The 22,055-nt window shown below is 35.4% G+C and overlaps 2 protein-coding genes across 2 annotated transcripts; one reads left to right on the top strand and one right to left on the bottom strand.

Moving 5' to 3' along the window:
• The first annotated feature begins 503 nt into the window (after positions 1-503).
• Positions 504-5,542, top strand: LOC101217214 (uncharacterized RNA methyltransferase pc1998). Its single transcript, XM_011653261.2, has 15 exons — positions 504-798; positions 878-992; positions 1,103-1,214; positions 1,306-1,350; positions 1,462-1,529; positions 1,626-1,680; positions 1,772-1,851; positions 1,942-2,025; positions 2,152-2,265; positions 3,254-3,372; positions 3,461-3,578; positions 3,768-3,901; positions 4,035-4,194; positions 4,342-4,421; positions 5,020-5,542. Exons 1-15 carry the CDS (start codon positions 605-607, stop codon positions 5,105-5,107), a joined length of 1,566 nt encoding a protein of 521 aa, XP_011651563.1. The 5' UTR covers positions 504-604; the 3' UTR covers positions 5,108-5,542.
• Positions 5,543-13,465: 7,923 nt separating this feature from the next.
• On the bottom strand, positions 13,466-15,397 carry LOC101216973 (30S ribosomal protein S21, chloroplastic). The gene is made up of 2 exons (XM_004145623.3): positions 14,805-15,397; positions 13,466-13,753 (listed from the first exon to the last, which is right to left on the bottom strand). Exons 1-2 carry the CDS (start codon positions 15,242-15,244, stop codon positions 13,642-13,644), a joined length of 552 nt encoding a protein of 183 aa, XP_004145671.1. The 5' UTR covers positions 15,245-15,397; the 3' UTR covers positions 13,466-13,641.
• Between the last annotated feature and the right edge of the window lie 6,658 nt (positions 15,398-22,055).

The raw sequence follows: 22,055 nt of genomic DNA, 5'->3' as shown, positions 1-22,055 counted from the left end.
TCCTGCACGCATCTTTTACTCTTCTTTCAATACATCTTTTTGTCCTTCTCAACTCTCTCAAATCCTAGCAGCTCATTTCCTTCAAAGTATTAATTCTTCATTTTTTTCCAAAGCTTTCTTCATTTGCATTTTCATTTTCGATCACTCATTTTTCTCACACTACTCTATCTTACGCTGGCTTTTCTCTTGGCCTTTTTTTCACATTCCTCTGAAACATTAACGAACTCATGAAAATGTGAAAATTTCGATAGAAACATTGAAATAGTGATAAAAAATTTTAAAATTTTATTTTATTTTGGGTGTTAAAAATTTGGTATAAAAATGAGATGAATAAAATTATTTTTAGGGTATTTATAAAAATTCTGAATAGTTGATGGTTATTTTAAAAACAAAACTGCAACAGTTTGGATTGTTAAGTAAATTTAAGTTTAAGATGAAAAAAGACAAAATATAAGGCAATTTTTAGAATTTAGCGAAATATTTATAATAATTTTGAGTAAATATTTATATGATAAAGTAAGCGAAGTTATCCATCTATTCGCGCCAGAGCTCCCCCATAGCTCTCGCCACTGCTACGGCGAGTCATCGGCCACCGTATATAACGATGCTTCACTGCCACTTTACGCCTCGCCCAATTACGCCGTTTGTTACTTGTCAGCTCTCTACCAGCTCACTGCGCATTCCCTCTCCTTCGCAGCCGACCCCACTCCCGCCACCACTGCTGTCTTTAGCTGCAAAATCAATTCCCGACTCAGTATCCTCGCCGGCCTGCTCACTTCAGTGCACTCACTTTCAATCGTATGTTACACTTCCATTACCGTTCTATTCTCTGAACCTCATCGATCGACTAATTCTTTTTTGTTGCTGAACCTTTTAGGTGCTCCGGATGTACTCACGAGTTCGACCTCCACCGGCCGGTCATCGTTGAGGAGGCGACTCAGTTCTTCAACGACCTTGGAGTATTAGATTTTACGTTTGATAGTTGCAAACTGGTAGACTTGCTTTTGCCTATCAATTGTTAGTCTTGATAGAATTCTTCTAATCCATAAAATAATTGTTTGGTTCTTTTTTTTTTTTTTTGGGTACATTGATGTGTTTTTAGTGGGGATGGAGATGCCGTGCAAAATTGGCGGTTCGTGGCTCGTCCATAAGCCCTATGATTGGACTCTATCAAGAGGGAACTCATAATGTTGTGGATATTCCTGATTGCAAAGGTTTCATTTGAACTTATCTTAAGGTTTTGCTTTGTTCTTGTTTTTCACCAATTTTGATTGTTTAAGTTAAGAAATGTACTGGAATTTTCAGCTCATCACCCCAATATAAATGCGGCAGTTGAATTGTTAAAGCGAGGTATGTTCTTTATGAAGCTCATATGATATGAATGCACATTTCTTCTATTTGTAAATTTAGGTGCTGATATAACGGCTGAATTATTTATATTATTTGGGGTGCTGTTTCAAGGAATCACTGAATTCGACATAGAGCCTTATGATGAAGATCAGGGGACTGGTGACTTGCGATATGTTCAGGTTACTAGTGAAAGACTCCTCCAATGAATATAGAGGATGTACATTCGTTTGTTTAATGGTGATGCTAATGATAATACTAAGATAGTTTTGATGCAGCTTGCTGTGACAACGTATAGCACATCCCTTCCTTCCTCAGAAAGATACAAAAATGGTTACAAGCTAACTAATCAATTGATGTTAGATTAGACCATCACTTATGGTCTTAGAAAATCGAGAATTGATTGACTTATCTATGTTTTCAGGTAAGATACAGATAGCATTAGTTTGGAATTCGAGGAACGAGACTTCACAGAATTCTGACAAGCTAAATGCTTTAGCCAATGTGAGTTTTAAAACTCTTCACCCTAAGAAACAATCATGCTTGGCAAGATTTCCACTTACACTAATTTTGCTTTAATGTACTGAATTACAGTTTTTATGGAAAAATGGTGGTGTCCGGAGTAACACTCATTTAGTTCATTCTGTGTGGGCAAATTTTCAAACATCGACTAACAATGTAAGTTTCTACAACATAAGAGTCGGAGTAATGAATGTGCATTTCTATCATTTGTTGCTAAGGTTGCTACATGGTATACAAATTTTTTTCTTGGCTGAATCAATTCATTTTCACTTGTACTCGCAGGTAATATTTGGCAATAGATGGAGACATCTTTTAGGTGAAAGAGATTTTTGGGAACATGTTGGAGGAATAGATATTTGTCTGACACCATCGAGTTTTGGCCAAGCAAATACCCAGGTTCTTAATATTTACGTCTAAGATTTCAGAAAGTATTTTAATTGCCAAGAAATAGGAAATTGAGATCCAGTAAGTCCTCCAAAGAAAACTCCTACTCGCCGGTATCAGATCTTTGGGGGTCTTGATACTGAGGAAATATATATTAGTTACTTACTATTTTGGCTGGGGATTCGGACTTGTTTTGATATCCTGCGGGGTTCCTGAATCTTAACTGCCTAGTCGCTGATTGTCAATATAACCTTCTTAGAAAATTATTTGAAGGAATATGTCGTTGCTGCAACTACAACTAAGAATGAGTTTGGGCTGATTTGAAAGATTTAAAAAATGGTGTCCCAAACTTCATCTTACATCCACGCTAAAACATTGTATGATTACTCTGCTCTCAAAATGCCCAAATGAGCGGCAACCATGGGGGACTATGGGATTAGTAAAATAAACTTTGGTTTTGTTCTTCAAAGGGTGGCAAAAAGTCAGCTGAAGATAGAAATTATGGGAGGCAGCTGGATTTTACACAAAGGATTGAGAGATTGGAAAGCCTAATCAAATTGTGCTCGAGAAAGAGCAAAAAGTATTAAGGTGAACTCCCAGCCTTCTGCATCGTTTTCATTCGGGACACATAAATGGGGGCTGAGGCCGGCCACTGGAGTTTATGTTCTGAAATCCATCACTGATTTCCTGGTGAAAGAAAATATCCCTATAAAGACTCGCTGTTCCTTTGTTTTTAGAACTAAAAATGGTTTTACATAGATCTTTGGGCTGGGAAATCTCTAACATGCATAAGGTATTGGGAATTGAGACTTACAAAATTTTCCTGCCTTCAGAGTCTAGAGCTTACAGCAGGATTAGAAATTTCAATTCCAGCAACTGACGCTAGTTTCCAAATTTACAGATCTTAGTTATTAGTGTTTTATGCCTGTTAAATTTTTTTTATTGGCTTCACATCCCGACTATCCAATTAGATCATCTAACATATACTCTTTTCTACCAGGCTTTTGATAGTTTGCTCCGTAAGTTGCAGAAGTATGTTCCTTATGGAGCATCAGTTGCTGATCTGTATGCAGGAGCTGGTGTAATTGGATTATCACTAGCTGCCACAAGGAAATGCAGGTAAGGACTAGGACAAATTTGCATGCTTAAAGTTTCATTGCGTTCACGTGTACGGAAATTGATAAACCAATGTTGCTTCCGTTTTCAGATCTGTCAAGTGTGTTGAGGTCAACAAAGAATCTAAGTTATCATTTGAGAAGACAGTTGAACGTCTGCCAGACCGAGTTAATAGCAGTATCAGCTGGCACCATGCAGACACGTCGAAAGTTGGTACTCCAGCCCTAGTAGTGTTTAATTACTCATTACTTTGCTACGTCTTGAGAAATCCATTTCTATTGGTGGCATCTCATTTATTTTAGTGATTCTTGTTTACTTCATGTGAGATTTACCCTGCTGTTATACTCAGAGAAAATTAATTGGTTCTTTTCTTTTTGCTGTATCTACTAATTGTACAGGAGCCTCTTTCTTGGATTATGGGATCAGACGTAGTTGTTGTGGATCCACCGCGAAAAGGTTTGGATGCATCACTTGCTAATATGTTGCGAGATATATCATCGTTTAAACGTAAAGTGAAGTTATTATCTAAAAGGTTGGATTTACTTTTAGTCTTTTACTCATCTTGGGGTAGTTTCAAGACAAAGTTCATTTGGATTACCTCTAAGGCTTCTGAATTTTCCTTTCCTGACACATAATTTCACTGTGCTTTGAATATCAATCTACAGCCCACCTTTGATGGACGATAAGAAAGATGAAAAGAGGCCATGGGTGTTACGTGCAAGAGAAGAAACAGTCCAAATAGGGAGTACTACAGATTCAGAACCTAATCAATCCCTGCCTCAGACCCTTATTTATATAAGCTGTGGATGGGAAAGCTTCAAGGAGGTAAGTTTTTAATAACGCTGCCATTAAAATTCTATCAAGCACAACTGCTTTTCTGCTCTCCTTCCATGATTTCTGAGCTACTCAGCATGTACTTTTGACAATATGTGCATTAAAAATATAGATTATAGCTAAACTTTCCTTTTATAGGATTGCAAAATGTTACTGTCTAACAAGGCGTGGCATTTGGAGAAGGCCCATGGTTTTAATTTCTTTCCTGGCACTCAGAGGTAATGATCATATTTCCTTTGCGTTGATTCTTTTAGGTTAAACCATCATTAAGCGATTAGTAAACCATGCCCATGCTAGAGAATTGATGATATGACTTTTCCTTTTTCTTTGAAATGCTTGTATTTTTAAAATAAGAAAGATTGATTCGTGCTTCCGCTTTTGATCCTTACACAACACCACAACCTAGGTTCTTTTGCTTGTTGTATAATCCTTTCTACTCTGAGTTTTTGTTTCATTATTATCATTATTAATAAAGAGACTTTGTTTCTTTTTCAAAAAATAAAAAACAGTACAATTGTCCTTAATTAAACTCTTCTTTTCCTTTCAACTTCGAGTCAAAGATAACAAAAAATGTGTCCTTGTAGCGTTTTTTACTTTGAAAGGTTATCTGTAAAGAAATGAGCATTCCCAATTTCCAAATCATAATTATCGGTACTCTCTTCTAGATCTCAACATCAATCATCTACTTTGGAACCAGATTTGAAGTGTCTCCAATTTAAGTGACCCAAGACATTGATACCTCTTGCATTCCTTCTTATTCTCCAATGTTTTTCGACAGCATTGGTCATTTGTACTCATGAATTTCAATATTTGCAGTATTGAGGTTTTGGCCATTTTCAAGAGGGGTCAAGGAGTTCCACAGAAAAAAAAGAAAGTGGTGAAGAAGAAAAAGAAACGGCTGTGAGAGTATCCTGTCATTATATTTGGTGGAAGCTTCAAGCATATCTAGTTGAAAGCATCAATATATACATTGTACACTGTTTGGAGAAAACACAATGAAGCAAGCAAATTGAAGCTGCAGAGGAAGAACAAGTCATCTAGAGGATTTTCTCTTTACAGTGTAATAAGTGTTTGTCTGGGCATTTAAATTGTAAAGCCATGACTAAATAGTAATCCCCATTTGGCTAGAGAGAACTTTTTGCAGGTTTCTTTTCTCCTCTCTTAGGACTTAGACTATACTGTGTTGTTCCTCAGAGAAATTTAAGGATGTCCAAGGGATGCTTTGGGCAAGGTGAGGACTCCAAAGAGTTCTCGACAGAGTTTGAATTCCTAGAGTCCATGATACAAACAAAAAAAAATTAATACAAAATTTAAAGTTACTAACATATTTGTAAGCCAATTGAGCTATGCCGTAAAAGCTATGTGCTTTGGTCCTTGAACTGACAAAATTTAGACACAATGTAAAGAGTTAAAGACAAAATAGATGTTTTCTAGTCGTGAGATCCACAAACTCCTTGAACTGAACAAGAATGGAATTCACAACTTAGAAAATTTAGACAGGTGACCTGGTTTTTCGTCTCAAAATGCCAAATGGCATTGGTAATTGATGAGTGAAGTACAAATTTGGCCTTTCTTTTTCTCTTTCCTCTGTCTTTCGCAAGATTTTCCTCTTCTTCGATAAATTTTCACCCTTTCTGCTCGATAGCTGTGTATGGGCTTCGTTTCATGGTTCCAACAACCGTCTACAGTTAGTTAGAGATGAAGGGCAATTATATAGTACAGAAAAGAGACCGTGTAAGGAGGAATTTTCATTTTGTTAAAGTGAGGGTTGTTCATTCCATAGAAAAGATAACAGAAAGTGATTTTTCTTTTCTTCTTGTTGTGCTTTTCTTTTCTAGATAGATACACTGTCAATATGATCTCGTACTGAGTTACATTTTTTACCAATTGAATAAGAACAACTATATTAGTGTTCTATCAAATTGGTATCAAAGCAATTTTGCCTTGTGAAAGGAAAGAAGATGGTGCAGAAACAAATCGAAGAGAAGTTGGAAGTCTTTGACCAAGAGATCTCTAACATACGTGTGGAACTTCATAAACTACCGATGATCGAAGAAAATCTAGTATCCTTGGTTAAAAGTATCGAACGATTGGAATTTCGGGTAGAGAAACTTATGAAATCAACTGTAGGGGAGGGATTGTCGAACAGAACATCGACAACTGAAAGTACTATTGAAGGAGGAGGAATGATGATGAAGGAAATTAAGAATGAAGGCAAGGCGAATGAATTCAAAGGTGATGAAAACTCTAGCGATTGCAATAAATTTAAGAAAGTCGAGATGTTAGTGTGTAGTGGAACCAATTCAGATTTTTGGTTATTCAGAGTCGATCAACATTTTCATATTCACAAGCTAACTGACTCGAAGAAGTTGACCGTTGCGATGATCAGTTTTGAAGGAGCCGCATTGGACTGACATCGTTCTCAAGAAGAGTGTGATCTGTTAGAGAATTGGGCGTATTTGAAACAAAGATAGTTGGTCCAATTTCAATTAGTGAAAGGATGATCAATTTGTAGGAGATTTTTGGCAATTAAGCAAGAAACTACAATTGAGGAGTATCATAATTTGTTTGATAAGGTGGCGGCGTCATTGCCTCATATGCCAAAGGAGGTGTTGGAGGAGACCTTCATGAATGGGCTGATGGTAACTTGTAGAAATACAAATTCTTGTAGCCTTTTAGGTAAAACAATGGAATCAAAATGCAAGATAAAGGCCCAAAACACATAGCTTTTACTGCAAATTTATAATGTTAAGAGAATGCATGTTACTTAACTATGCTTTTAAGTGTTTTTACACGCAGGATGGCGAAAAGAATAAATTAAGTGAATCACAAGAAGAGCACATGCAAGAACTTAGCAAGTAGCTACTGCTTGGCGATTTACACCATGAGGCGAGATGCCAACACATCAAGCAAGATGATTCCCTAAAAGACAAGAGTGGTAGTTGGATCTGGTGTAACAAGAAACAACTACTTTTTGCATTGACAATTTCAGAGAAAGGATGGATGTGCGGCATAGCGTAATTAATTTGCCGCCTAAATATGCCTATAAGTACCTCCATCTCCCCCACAAACAATGAGTTGAGGAGACCCTCTTCCAAGGTCGGTGGAAGGATGAGTTTTAGAATCCTTTTCCATTTGTAGTAGTAGTTATCTTCCTTTACCTCTTCTCTGATCAACTTCTAAGTGAGAGCTCAAAGAGAGATTAGAGAGAGAAGTTCACCCACCATTCCCCTAACTTGTAAAAGAGCCAAGGAATGCATGCCAATGCATTCTATGACTTGACACATTTCTTTACTTTCCATTTTGTATATTTTGATGTATTATTTGACTGTATTATTCTCATGGCCAAGAGGCTTACATTTATCAATACAAAACATACTTATCCACTGTCATTCTCTCATCTCTTTATTGTTCATATATTATTGAAGTGTTATAAGTGGTTTAAGTATGTGATTATGTACTTGATAAGGGTTCTATAATTATAAGGCTCATCGTGTTTAACCTGAGATTAACTCTATTGTCTGGTTATCTTTAAGAAAATGAATCAAGCGTTGGTCACCAATTCATGCTAAATACATGCAGAAGGGAGTTTGGTCCAACTCTATTATGACGTTTTGCTTTCCATCATTTGTGTCTCGAAAGGAGAACAAATGTGGTGTTTAGGCGGCAAGAGGTTACTTGGCTTAAATAAAGAGGAAATGTGATGCTTATAATTAAGGAAATTTAGATATATATCACTTGATTTATCTTTATCATTTGTGTTTCGAAAGGAGAACAAGTGTGGTCTTTAGGCGTCGAGAGGTTGCTCGCATTAAATATAAGATGGTAAAACGATTTATATCGCATCAAGCTGCATCTCACATGGCTTAAACTACATACAATGCAGATACTTTCCTTCATCTTTCTTGATGCAAGTTAGTTCACATTCCATAATCATTCCATTCCATTCCACCTTCTACAAAATCCTCAATGTAAATATTAGGATTAGTATACTTTTACATTTATACCGATTTATACCGCTTGAAGTTAAAGTAGGCTTTATAGCTAAATTTGATAGAAGTTCCCTGTGTTTGACCTTGGGACTTAACCAGGAAACCTCTTTCTCTGCTTGCACTTGGGCGAGGAAGAGGAAAACTTGTGCTAAACGTTAATCATGATGAATGTAGCAACATATAGGTAGGACATGCACCTTTTATCGCATAACCCTAATCGAGAAGCCAACTTAGTTACACTATTAGAACCTCGCATGATAGAAGTGGAATCAATTTTGCATATCACGTAAAGAACTAAGTAACTGAGCCCATGGATCAAGGCAGAAGTGGAATATTAGAAACCTATTGGGTTGGAGCAAATGATGAAATTAGCCCAAAGAGTGGAGAATCAAGAGATAACACAACATGATGCCAACCTAAAAAAAGGCCTATAAGGTAAGGTTCAAACTCTTTTTCCTTTTAATAAAGCAAATTTACCGCTTAATTCAAATGAACCCAAGTCTAGGGGAAAGGAAGGACTGATGAATAGACTGTCTGACATTGAATTTCAGGCATGGGGGATAAGGGGCTTTGTTTTCGATGTGATGAGAAATATTATGCGGAACATCGGTGTAAAGTTAAAGAAAAGAGGGAGTTCAGAATGCTTGCAGTTAAAGAGAATGGTGAGGAATGGGAAGTACTCAAAGAATATCATGAAGAGAGTAAGGAAATGAAAATGCTCGAGATAAAGGATGAAGGAAAACCAATAGTTGAATTATACATCAACTCAATGATTTATTTAACTAACCCAGGCACCATGAAATGAAGGAAAATGTTAATGATGAGGTAGTGATCGTTTTGGTTGATTGTGGTGAACCCACAACTTTATATCTGAGAAATTAGTTTCATTAATACAATTATTGAAGGAGGAGACATCAAATTATGGGGGGATTTTGGGATCTGGCACAACAGTAAAAGAGCTGGGAATCTGTAAAAATGTAAAACTTATGATCGGAGAGTGGAAGATGGTCAATAGTTTTCTAGCTCTGGAATTAGGAAGTGTGGATGTGATTCTTGGAATGCAATGGCTACACACACTGGTAGTTACCGAGATGGATTTGAGAAACTTCACCATGACATTTTACAGATGAGGACATAAGGTGATACTTAAGGGAGATCCCAACTTGACCAAGGCAAGGGTAAGCTTGAAAACCATGATTAAATCTTGGTCATCATTTGATCAAGGTTATTTAGTGGAATGAAGAACACTGAAATGTGGTATGTCATTTGCTGGATTTTATGGAATTGATGATATTCCTAATATGAGTAAATCAATCCCGACAATGTTAGAGAGGTTTGAAGATGTGTTTGAATAGCCCAAAGAGCTACCTCCAAAGAGGAGCATTGAGCATCACATACACCTAAAGAAGGAAACTAATCCAGTGAATGTGAGACTTTATCATTATGCTTATCAACAGAAGTAGGAAATGGAGAAGCCAGTGGATGAAATGTTAACATCTGGGGTGATCCGACCAATTACCAGTCCATATTCAAACCCGATTTTTGTTAGTGAAAAGAAAGATGGAAGTTCGAGATTCTATGTAAATTATTGAGCACTTAACAATATAACAATCCCTTATAAGTTTCCCATCTCTGTCATTGAAGAACTATTTGATGAGTTGAATGGAGCAGCCATGTTTTCAAAGATAGACTTGAAAGCAGGATAGCATCATATTCAAATGAATTCATAAGATGTGGAAAAAACAGCCTTCAGAACTCACGAGAGCCATTACGAAGCCTTAGTTATGCCATTTGGGCAAACTAATGCTCCCTTTACATTCCAGCTATTAATGAACACTATCTTCAAGCCTTGTCTAAGGAGATTTGTGTTGGTGTTCTTTGATGATATCTTAGTATATAGCAGAAACTTAGAGGAGCACTTGCAACATTTGCAACTAGTGTTGGACATTTTGTGAGAGAATGAGTTATATGCCAACATGAAGAAGTGTAGTTTCGCTAGAGCCAAAGTTGAAAACTTAGGGCATACCATTTTAGGGAAGGGGGTTAAAGTTGTTTCAGAGAAGATACGTGACATTAAAGAATGACTAGCTCTAACGAATGAACGGAAAGTAAAGGGGTTCCTCAGTATCATAGATTATTATAGACGATTCGTACAAAACTATGGTATGTCCCATTGACACGATTGCTTAAACCTGGAGCATTTAAGTGGATAGAAGAAACACATGAGGGTTTTGAGAAACTAAAGAAGGCAATGATGACTTTATCTATACTGGCCTTACCTGATTCGAATCTTCGTTTCGAAATCGAAGCAGATGCTTTTGGTTTTGGAATTGTATTAATTCAGGCAAAGATGTTGATCCTCTCTCCCCCTTTATTGCTCTTTGTATATCCCTCATGTACTTTGAGTTTTGTCTCATTATTTTTCAATATTAATAATAGTGAGACTCGTATCCCTTTCTTAAGAAAATTAGGCAAAGAGACCTATTGCTTATTTTAGCTATACATTATTATAAAGGGATCGAGCCAAATCAATTTATGAGAGGGAAATAATGGTTGTGGTGTTGGCTGTGTAAAGATGGAGACCATATTTACTTGGAAGAAAATTCATGGTGAAAATTGATCAACACTCCTTAAAGTTTGTATGTGTGATTCAACCTCAACATCAGAAGTGGATAGCCAAACTGTTAAGTTAAACTTTTGAGGTGGTTTACAAACTGGGATTGGATAATAAAGCACAACTGATACTTTATCTAGAATGTTAGAAATAGTGCATTTGAATCATTTGACAACACTGGCCTTAATAGATTTTTCTATTATTAAGGAGGAAGTTAGAAATGACCCTCGACTGAAAGAAATTATCACTAAGTTAGAGAAAGATGAAGTAAGTGTTTCAGAGTATATAGTGTTGGAATTCTTTCCTTTTTTCTAGGTTTTTTCCTTGTTAGAATCCTAAAATAATTATGGAAAGATTATGGGAATGTATTTCTTATTTTCCTAAACCTTTTCCTTTTTTATTCCATTTGTGTACTCTATTTATTCTCCCCTGTACGTATTGTTTTATTCATTAGAAAATAATAACAACAAACAATCGTGGTTTTTCTCCCGGTACTCGAATTTTCACGTAAATTGGTGTGAACTCGTTGTCTCTCTTTTCAATATATAGTGCAATAGGAGATGTTGAAGTACAAAGGCAAATTGCTCATATCTAAGACCTCCACATTATTACCCACTATTCTATACACTTACCATGATTTAGTGTGTAGGGGGCATTTAGGTTTTCTGAGAACTAAAAAAAGATTGATGGGAGAGTTCTATTGGGATGACATGAAACAGGATGTTAAAAAACATTGTGAGGATTCTTGATTTGTTAACGCAACAAGACCCTAGCATGCTTGTTAATGCCGTTGGGGATTCTGGAGGCTGTGTAGAGTGATATATCTATGATTTTTATTGAAGGATTGTCTAAGGTTACATGTTTTGAGGTAATTTTAATAGTGGTAGATAGACTGAGTAAATATGCACACTTCCTAGCATGAAAACACTCATACACGACTAAACCAATAGTTGAAGTATTTGTCAAAGAAGTGGTCAGATTACATGGATATCCTAAATCCATTATCAGATTAGGACAAGGTTTTCTTAGTAATTCTTAGCAGGAGATGTTTCATTTATCTGGTACCAAACTAAATAGAAGCTTGACATATCATCCTTAATATGATGGGCAAACAGAAGTTGTAAATCGAAGTGTAGAGGCATATCTATGTTGCTTTTGTGCTGAAAAGCCTAAGGAATGGATTACTTGGCTACATTAGGCTGAGTATTGGTATAATACCATGTGTTAGAAAGCAATTGGAATAACACTATTTCAGGTAGTCTATGGTTTATGGTTGTACACCACCTCCACTATTCTCTTATGGTAAAACTGAAACAACTAATTCCACCATTGAACAACAACTAAAGGAAAGAGATGTAACATTAACATTGAAAGAACATCTTAAAATGGCTTAGGAGAAAATGAAGAAATTTGCTAATTTAAAAAAGAAGAGATGTAGAGTTCTAGGTTGGTGATTTAGTGTTTTTGAAACTTCGACAATATAGACAAGTGTCCTTGAGAAAGAAGAGAAATGAGAAGCTATGTCAGAAGTATTTCAGGCCATACAAAGTGATAGCAAGAATCGAAAAAGTAGATTATAAGTTGGAACTACCACCATTAACTACTATATCCTGTATTTCATGTGTCTCAATTAAAGAAGATGGCTGGAGAACAACAGGATATACACTAGTTGACTCCTAATATTTCTAAAAGTCATGAATGGGTGGCCATACCAGAAGAGGTGTTTAGATATCGAAAATATCCTACAACAGGTGGTTGGGAAGTTTTTATAAGCTAGAAGGGATTGTTGCATCACAAAGCTACATGGAAAACCTATGATGACCCTTCACAACAATTTTCAAAGTTTCACGTTGAGGACAAGATGATTTGGGAGGAGGAGAGTAATGTTAGACCTCCAATATTATTACAATGTAGTAGGAGAAATACAAAGGAAAAAGCACGTGAGATAAGCAATGCAAATGATACAATGGAGCCCACAGTTACACACAAAGAGAGAGAGGGCAGTTATATAGCAAGGGAGAGAATGTGTAAGGGGGGATTTTCATTTTGTTGAAGTGAGAGTTGTTCATTCAAGAAAAAGGATAACAGAGTGATTTTTCTTTTCTTATTGTGCTTTTCGTTTCCAGATTGATACACTGTCAATCTTGTATTGAGCTACAATTTACCAATTGAATAAGAAGCAACTATATTAGTGTTCTGTCACATTCCTCAACGAGATTTGGCCAAAATCAACAACCCTTCTTCAATCCATCTCTCAACGAGAACGAGAGCAAGAGGGGAAGGTATTATGTTCGATGGTGTTCGCAAATAGATTATCCCTGATAGCAAGAGTAAGAGCACGATATGCGTTTCCATGTGTGCAAGTTTAATTTAGTAATTTTACTTGAATCTTAACATCAACCGATGATTATTTGATATTTATTTGAAAATTTGGATTGTTTGGCATTTTTGGGCCCTGTACAAATTTCCATTCACAACTTCACTTCCCCCAACTCCTTCCAAATCCCTTGGACCAAACAGTCCATGAACCAGAATCCTCAAACTGCATTGCCTACATACTGGTGGATTATGTAGCTCTTCCAAATTCATAAGCTACAAAGATTTCTTACTGTCTGGATCTAGGAGATTATCTTTCTAAGGTGTTTGCCAGGTATTATATGTAAAAGGAATGATCATTTCTATTTATTCAAAAGGAATATTGCAAAAACTTCTCAACTAAAGAAGATACTACATGGAAAATAACTTACATTACAGAGAATTAACAGCTTCCCAAAATCAAAAGTTGATCAGAAAACATTAAACATTTTGGTGAGGGCAAACTTTTGGATCAGGTTAACTAGGAATGTCCTCATCTTCAGGTAAATCCCAGTTGTCATCATCAGCTTCTTGCTTTGTTGCAGGCACATCCTGCTTGTTCTGTGGTGTAAATCTTGCCTGTGGCCGCCTGGTCATCAACCAAATCGTAACTTAGTTTCATGATACAAACTTATCACATAAATCTCATACATTTTCCTTCGACAAAACATTGTAATTAGCTAACTGGGGCCTCAAGAATTCACTTAATTGGGCAATAAAAATCTCTAATAAGACATTCTCTACAACAATCTTCCAACTTGTGTAGAAGCTTCATAGTGGTATTTGCTTTTATGATAAAGATGTTAGGAATTTGAAGGTTCTGCAGGATCTGAAGTGTTACATATAATAACTAAAACGAAAAAACAAAAGGACGCAAGGAAATAAAATTACACAACACAAAGATTTATAATCTTTTTAAACACAGTTATCCTGTTTTAAGTCTTCTGTAAATTCTACAAGTTCCACTGTAATAATAAGAAAAACAATGGAAAAAATGGACTTTTGTGCATGTATTGACTATAGACCTTTGTAACCTTTGAGATGGGAATAGGTACCTTTATCTACAATGCTATGTTTGGATTGAAAAAATATACACTGTTTCAAGAGTCTGCTTTAGTTTCGAACAAATTGTTCATTGGGAATACCACAACTCAGCTACCTCACAATAACTATTACTATTGGATGCAAACTCAAACTACATCTCCCAAATGACCACTACATTAATTTGAGATACTTCTTTATCATGCATCTAACAAGTGTTAATATCAATGATTCAGTGACCTACCAGTTTCCTTGACATTCAAACATTCTAAGATATTATAAGATGCCGTAGGTTGTCCAAGGAGATTTTCTCTCTAGTCCACTTAGATACTGTTTTTTCACTCTCTATGACCTTAACCTAAGTTGCTCGGAAGAGTAAAAAGATAAGCCCCTGTAAATCTCTATGAAATCTTAAAATTCCGAAGCCAACTGTTGACAAGGTATCAATTTCTTCCCAGCAATCAAATTCAAACAGACACGAATACAAAACAGCTTGAAGGGGAGAAGAATCATAATCAATCAAAATCTGGACAAAAAAAGGTGTCAAAGAGTTTGACAAGTAAGAAGATAAGTCCCAAAGAGAAATTGTAGAAAGAGACCTGCGGCGGTTGCGTTTAGCAGCCTCGCGAGTCTTGCGCTTCCTAACATCTTGAGTGTTCTCAAAGAATCTCCGTCTCTTACACTCCTGAATCACGCCGGCCCGCATAACCTCTCGCCGGAATCTGTTAAGAAGGCGCTCCTCGGGTTCATTATCATCCACAACCACCTGAACATTATATGCGGATCTGAAGAACATTGTGTTGGCGTAGGCTAGGGAGGGACAAATAACGGAGGCCAATTCCGCGGATAAGGGCTCCGAATGGTTGGGACCCTGTTGAGGGTTTAGGGCAACCGATCCATCCCTGGATTTCAGTGTTTGAAACTGAGGGGCGGCGTGATTGGACGGAGAAGGAGAGGAGGCAATGAAGGGCTGGTGGGGCTTGGGGGGCGGTGGTTTAGAGGGTAAGAGGAAGGAGAAGAAGCTGGAGAGGGAAGCCATGGATGGCTGTGCTTGGAGTTCAGTCTTATCTGTTGCTTGTATTTGAGTTTTGATGGAACTTTACCTTTTTCTTCTTCCGAATAACCCACAGTCCTTCTCTCGCTCTCAAGTTTGTAAATTGAAGACCTCTCTTGACGATGAGATTATCACTCTATCTCTTTTTGTTTGTGGATAAGTTTCCCATTCCAATAGTTTGTTTAGTGTTTGTTTTTTTTCTTTTTCTTTCCCATCGTTTTAAATAACAACATTCTATAAAATATTTATCAATATAAGAGTATTATTTTATCGTTCATAAAATTGAACACACGTATCTTTTATTTATTAGAAAAATTGCATCATATAACAAAAATTAGCGATATCAGCCATTAGAAAAGAGAATTATTATAGCTTATTGACTTTTAAATTTGTTACTTTTACCATTAAGAAAATGTAGTAATATTTTGATCCTATTGTTATAAATTTCTTTTGCTATTTTTTGAACTGTCTATTTATTAAGTGATAGACTATATAAGAAAATACACAGAAAGAATTATTGTGAAATTTTATACAAAATAAAGCTAATACTTTAGTTTAAATAAAAATAATTCAATCATTCATCCAAATAATTAATAGAGAAATATTCAAAAATAGCAAAATTTACAAAATATTTACAACTTATAACAAATTTTATGACCGATAGTCATTGATATGTTATAGTGATAGAAAACTTTCATGAATAGAATTCAAAATTCTGCTATAGCCTGTAAATATTTTAATTAATTTTTTATTTAAAAAATGTACTTAATTAATATATAAATATAAAGTTTACGTGAAATATATACGTTTGCACGAGATTTTAATATATACGTTTGCACGAGATTTTCGAAGAAGATATATATCACGTATATGGGTGAATGAATCTCAGAAAAGATAAATTTGAATTCAAAATAAGAGATTTTTTTTTTGCTCAATTCAACATATCAAATTAATCAAGCTATGAATTTGGTACATGAGTTTGATTCAATTTTGAAATAAGGGTTGGAATATGGCCAAACTTTAATTAATTTGAAAAAAGCTTAAGATTTTATCTGCAATTTAATTTGATTTGAGGATAATTTTTTTAAAAATAAAATAAAATTTGGAACATAGACAAAATTTTAATTTGAAATAAGAATGATGTTTCTACCATATCTTAAACTGTGTCGAAGATGCAAAAAAATTTGGAATGACCAATTTTAATTTGAGATAAAAAAAAAAGAAAAAAAGACCCCAATCTTGAGATAAAATAGGATTTATGGCTACGATTTAAATTTGAGATAAAAACGAGCTTATATGTGCCAGTTAATTTGATTTGGATTTTGAACCCAAATTGTAATTTTAAAATTGGGAATAAGTTCTATTTTTTAAAATGTTGAAATATTTAAATATTTTAGTTTAAAAAATTAAATTCAAGATTTATCCCAAAATGAAATAATTTAAAATAAGATAGGTTGAATGGATTATCTTTACTATTTTAAATATTGAATATAATTAAAATAAGATAAGATAATTAGATTGTTTTCTTATTTTAAATATTAAAAGTAGTTAAAATAAGATAAGATAATGGGAGTATTTATTCTATTTTAAATATTCAAAATAGTTAAAGTAAGATAAGTTAATTGAATTATCTTACCACTATTATTAAAAAAATATAAATATCATTCCTAATCTTTTTAGGAATTAAATTTGTTATAAAAAATTATTAACTATCATTTCCATTCGAATCTTTTTAGAATTTGATTTGTTAGCCTCATAAATAGACTACTTTGATCATTTATTTCTCAACCAACAAAAGAAGGGTATGGAAAATTTCAATTCTCACTTTATTCTTTTTTCTCTTTCTCTTTTTTGTTTTCTTTTTTTGTTGTTTTTTTTTTCTCTTCCTTTTTTTCTCGGAAGCTAAATGTAAGAACTTCTTCTTCTTGTTTTTTTTCAATCATTTACAGGGGCGACTTTGTTGTCAGCGATCCAACTTCTACTAGGGATGATCAGGAATTTGTCGTCAGATTCACCTCCCTAGTAGGAACGATCGAACATCTTGCTCTGCTTCGCCGTCATTGATCCAACTTTTTCTAGGGGATGATCAGACTTTTGCCGTTAGATCCACCTCTCTGGTAGGAGTGATTAGACTTCTCGATTATGCTTTGTTGTTAATGATCCGACTTCTTTTAGGAAACGATCGAGCCTTTTTCGTCAGATTCACCTCCCTAGTAGAAGTGATCGGACTTCTTGATTCTGCTTCGCCGTTAGCGATTCAAATTCCTCTAGGGGACAATCGAGCTTTTGTCATCAAATTCACCTACCTAGTAGGAGCGACCAGGCTTCTCGATTCTGCTTCGTCATCAGTGATCTAAATTCTTCTAGGAAACGATCAGGCTTTTGCCGTCAGATCCACCTCCCTAGTAGGAGTGATCAGGCTTCTCAATTATGCTTTACCGTCAACGATCTGACTTCTTCTAGGGGACGATCGGGCTTTTGCCGTCAGATCCACCTCCTTAGAGGGAGCGATCGGGCTTCTTGGTTCTGCTTCAATGTCATTGATCCGACTTCTTCTAGAAAACTATCAGACTTTTGTCGTTAGATCCACCTCCTGAGTAGGAGCGGTCGGACTTCTCGGTTTTGCTTGGTTGTTAACAATCCCACTTCTCCTAGAGGACGATCGGGCTTTTACCATTAGATCCACCTCCCTAGTATGAGTGATCAGACTTCTTGATTCTGCTCCACCGTCAGCGATCTAACTTCTTCTAGAAGACGATCGAGCTTTTGCCGTCAGATCCACCTTCCTAGTAGGATCGATCGGGCTTTTCGGTTCTACTCCATCGTCAATGATCCTACTTCTTCTAGGGGACAATTAGGCTTTTGTCGTCATATCCACATCCCTAGTAGGAGCGATCGGGCATCTTCATTCTCCTCATTTTCTTCTTCTTCCTTTTTGTGTTTTTTGCTTTTTTTTTCTTCTTATTACTTTTTACTTATAAAAAGATTTTTTTTTTAATTCAAGAATTCTTCTTTTCACCATGGTGCATTTCACTTAGTATTCTAATTCGGCTAAAAGGTGTTTAATTATCCTAAAGGACAAAAATCAATCTTTAAAGAAGGGGCATCTCACAGGGTCATTCTCCCTGTGAGAGAAGAGGCATTCGAGAATATTACGGACTCCCAAATACCCAAGGATAATTTTTTTTTTTACTTAAATGGTCTAAGGAACGGTCCGCAAACCCAAACTCATCTTTAACATCTTGGTTTCTCGAATCCTTAATCCACAACAATGCTCCAAATGAGAATCTAGAATTGATGTTGGATTGTCGAATTATAAGCGACACAAAAAATCGTTTGGGCAATGTGCTCAAAGTCCATGGAGAATTTTACTATCTTTCTCATTATTAGGAATGGTTAGAGCTTACCATTGCTAGAAATACAACGGTACTGAAGAGAGCTTACCTCTTCTGGCGTTATGGCCTCCCTGTACACATATGATTATAATAGTGACATTGTTCGGGCTTTCTGTGAGGCATGGTGTCCTTCAACAAACACCATTCACACCTCAATTGGTGAGATGACCATCTCCTTATGGGACTTATGGATGCTAGGAGGACTCCCTATTAAAGGTAGATTTTATGAAGAAAGCATTCCTTGCCATCAAGACTTATTAGGATCATCTGACGCATGTCCAAAAAGTTGCGAGCATTTATTTGTAGGCTACTATCACATTGCCTCTCAACACATGGATCATTCTCAAATCCCTGTGAGCTAATGGATCTCTTTCTAGGTTACGTGATCTAAGGTAAAGTGTCCAAAGCCGCCAGCTCAAAAGCCAAAAAAAAAACTTCTTGCCCTCTCTCAACTCATAATCAAGATGGAATTCCTATCGAACATCCTGATTGATCTAAATTCGAACTTAATGTGTTCCTTGACTTAAGAGTCGCAGATGAACATAAGGATAAGACATATCTAGCGGCATTTCTCTCTTGTTGGCTATGTGTGCTTATGTTCCCTGACAAGCAACTTCCTCTTCGTTCGGAGGTCTTTAAGGTTGCTAGTCCCATGGCGGAAGGCTACACCTTCAACCTTGCTATCCCTGTTTTAGCCAATATTTATAGCGGCCTATATGAGGTTCATGTACTTCATCACTTGGTCATTCCAATATAATGTAATTACATGAAAAATTAAAGAGGAAAATTCTCAAACAAATGATTAACCCTAAACCCACTTAGCTGTAAGAAATTAGCCTCCATCGTGAAAAAATGTGGAATTTAATTTGAAGAAGAAAAAAATGCCAGAATGGAGGTGATAATTATGGAATTTGGGAGAAGTTTTTGGGAGAAAATGGTGAATTGATTATGAAATTAGGGGTAATGGAAGGTTTATATAGAAAATAATGGAGATAACCGTCAATGAGATTCGAACTTGCAACCTCAGCCTTGTGTGCGCTTCATTTTGACCGAAAAGAGGTGATTTTTATTTACGAAAGTACCACTCAAACTATGGAGAAAAATGAAATTAGGCTGCCAATATTCGAACTTGAGCTATGGGAGAGGCTTTCGCGACCAGGAGCTGACATGTGGCAGCAAAAGAGAGGAGGATGGAAAAAGAACGCGCGTTGAAGAAGTTCAAATAAATAGGATTTTAAATCTTGCGTCTGGTGAGATTTGAATCGACCACATGGAGGACGCACGACTGAATATTTATTTACAAAAATTTCATCTGACTTAATGTTGAAGAAATAATTTACATCCTCGGAGTTTTGAACCGATGACTTGAAGGTGGTTCGAGTGTGTCAAGTGTTATTTACCAAAATACCCCTGATGTTCAATCTGCTTATTCTTCTTTGTTTGAACTCTGTTTTTGTGTCATTGGGTAGGTATCAAAGTCTACTTTCATAGTCAGCATAAAATATCAAAATAATGAATATATGCATGCTAGGAATTGAGAATAAGATACATAGAAATGGGTAAATATTTGTCCAACAATCACATACTTTGATGGAGAAGAGTGAACTACTTCAATGAGGCACCATGAGGACTGATCCCTAACGTTCTATTTATAGATATCATCTATCGTGGTGTTTAATTAGGACATTATCTTTTTACCTAATTGACCTAATAAAATAATAGGTCTGAAAGATATAAAATAGCATATAATGCATATGGGTCCACATTAATAATAATATTATATTTAAAATAAATCTAACAATCAAGGCCCAAGGAATATCGAATGTATCAAGAAGAATAAATTATAACGAGGTATCAAAGGTGTATCAAGGTGCTTTAGGTGTATCAAGGTGTTTTAGTTGTATCAAAGGGTATCGAGTGTATCAAACTATAATGTGCATCAAGTGTATCAAGAAGTATCAAATGTATAAAGGGATATCATATGTATCAAGGGGTATTAGATCTCTATCAAGTGTGTATTAAGCATATAAAATTTATATCAATAACAAGGACATTTGTGATATTTTATATCGTGTCTATGTGGGTTGAACTTTGTTTTTGCCATTTTTGTAAACAATAAATGCTTGTGTCATGAGCTTAATTATTATAACTTGTTTTTTCTTTTTTGCAGGTGCTCCTTTAAAAACCTGCAATCTATATTTTTCCCAAACAAAGATTGAAAGAATTTTTTATTAAAGAACGTTTAAAAACAAAATAATATTGATAAAAAACATATATTAAATAGTTCAACAATTAACATTTGATGCCTCTGACAAGAGAACTCAACTCTGCACCCCAAACACAAATATATAATCAACTCTAACAAAACAACTCTACACCCTCAAACACAAACATATTAACTCTTCAAACATGCTATATCAACTCATCACCCTAAACAACTTGTTAGTTTTATGATCGTGCAAAACACATAGATGTAAAGTTTCATTTTGTTCAAAAGTATATAGAAAAAGGGAAAATAGAGGTTGTTAAAGTTCATAGCTCAGACAATGTCTCAGATATGTTGACCAAAACTATCCCCCAACTTAAACTTCATAAATTTTTCAATGAAATCGAGTTTGAGCTTCCTAAAAATTGATGAATTAGAGATGGTTATGAGAGGGGAGTTGTTTTATCAACTTTAATATAGTTTTAAGGCGGAGATGTGTTTGGGGGAAGAGCTATGTGGGTAGTGTTATGATAAGATGTGTTTGGGGAAGAGTTATGTGGTAGTGTTATGATAAGATGTGTTTGGAGGAATAGTTATTTGGGTAGTGTTTTGATTTTTTTTTTTTTTTTTATTAAACTCATGTTATAAATTTAATACACAAAATGCATATTTTTTATTTACGAAATTGTCCTATGTTTCTTGAAAAAAATTGACTTACTTTCTCTAACGATAATGTCCATATTCTACATTATTCAATTAGTCGTCATGTTTCATTAAATTGTCATTTGTCTTTTTTGTGTCACGTACCCTATAAATGTTATAAATTTGTGGAAATAAAAATTACAAATTATATAAACAACATCAAACATAACTTCATGACAACGAACATAAATAAAATGTCTTTTTAAGGACACGTTCGATGGAAGAAAATTACAAACATAAGTACATAGACAGAAATAGAAGCATAAAAAAATCATAACGATCAGTGGCAGAAGTACCGAAACAATCATACGTCATCTCGTAGGATCACACTGCAGTAGTCAATCCTCTCGACGTCCGGCACTTCAAGAAAACCTTTCATCTTAGCTAAATTATATATAAGTATCTAAGCGCAGCGCGCCCTTTTCGACTTACTTAGCTTAGGGATGGCATGCAACACTCGAATTAAGTCTTTGCGAGTACTACTTTCATCCTA

The sequence above is a fragment of the Cucumis sativus genome, chromosome 3 (assembly GCF_000004075.3).
Source record: "Cucumis sativus cultivar 9930 chromosome 3, Cucumber_9930_V3, whole genome shotgun sequence".
Taxonomy (NCBI): domain Eukaryota; kingdom Viridiplantae; phylum Streptophyta; class Magnoliopsida; order Cucurbitales; family Cucurbitaceae; genus Cucumis; species Cucumis sativus.
This window is presented reverse-complemented; position numbering and strand designations above follow the sequence as displayed.

Excerpts from the sequence above, each read along its gene's own strand:
- LOC101217214 (XM_011653261.2), top strand. The coding sequence starts at position 605 with ATGCTTCACTGCCACTTTACGCCTCGCCCAATTACGCCGTTTGTTACT. Across the intron at positions 1,852-1,941 it reads AGCTAAATGCTTTAGCCAAT|TTTTTATGGAAAAATGGTGG; the intron begins GTGAGTTTTAAA and ends ACTGAATTACAG. Across the intron at positions 4,422-5,019 it reads TTCTTTCCTGGCACTCAGAG|TATTGAGGTTTTGGCCATTT; the intron begins GTAATGATCATA and ends CAATATTTGCAG.
- LOC101216973 (XM_004145623.3), bottom strand. The coding sequence starts at position 15,244 with ATGGCTTCCCTCTCCAGCTTCTTCTCCTTCCTCTTACCCTCTAAACCA. Across the intron at positions 13,754-14,804 it reads GCTAAACGCAACCGCCGCAG|GCGGCCACAGGCAAGATTTA; the intron begins GTCTCTTTCTAC and ends GTTGATGACCAG.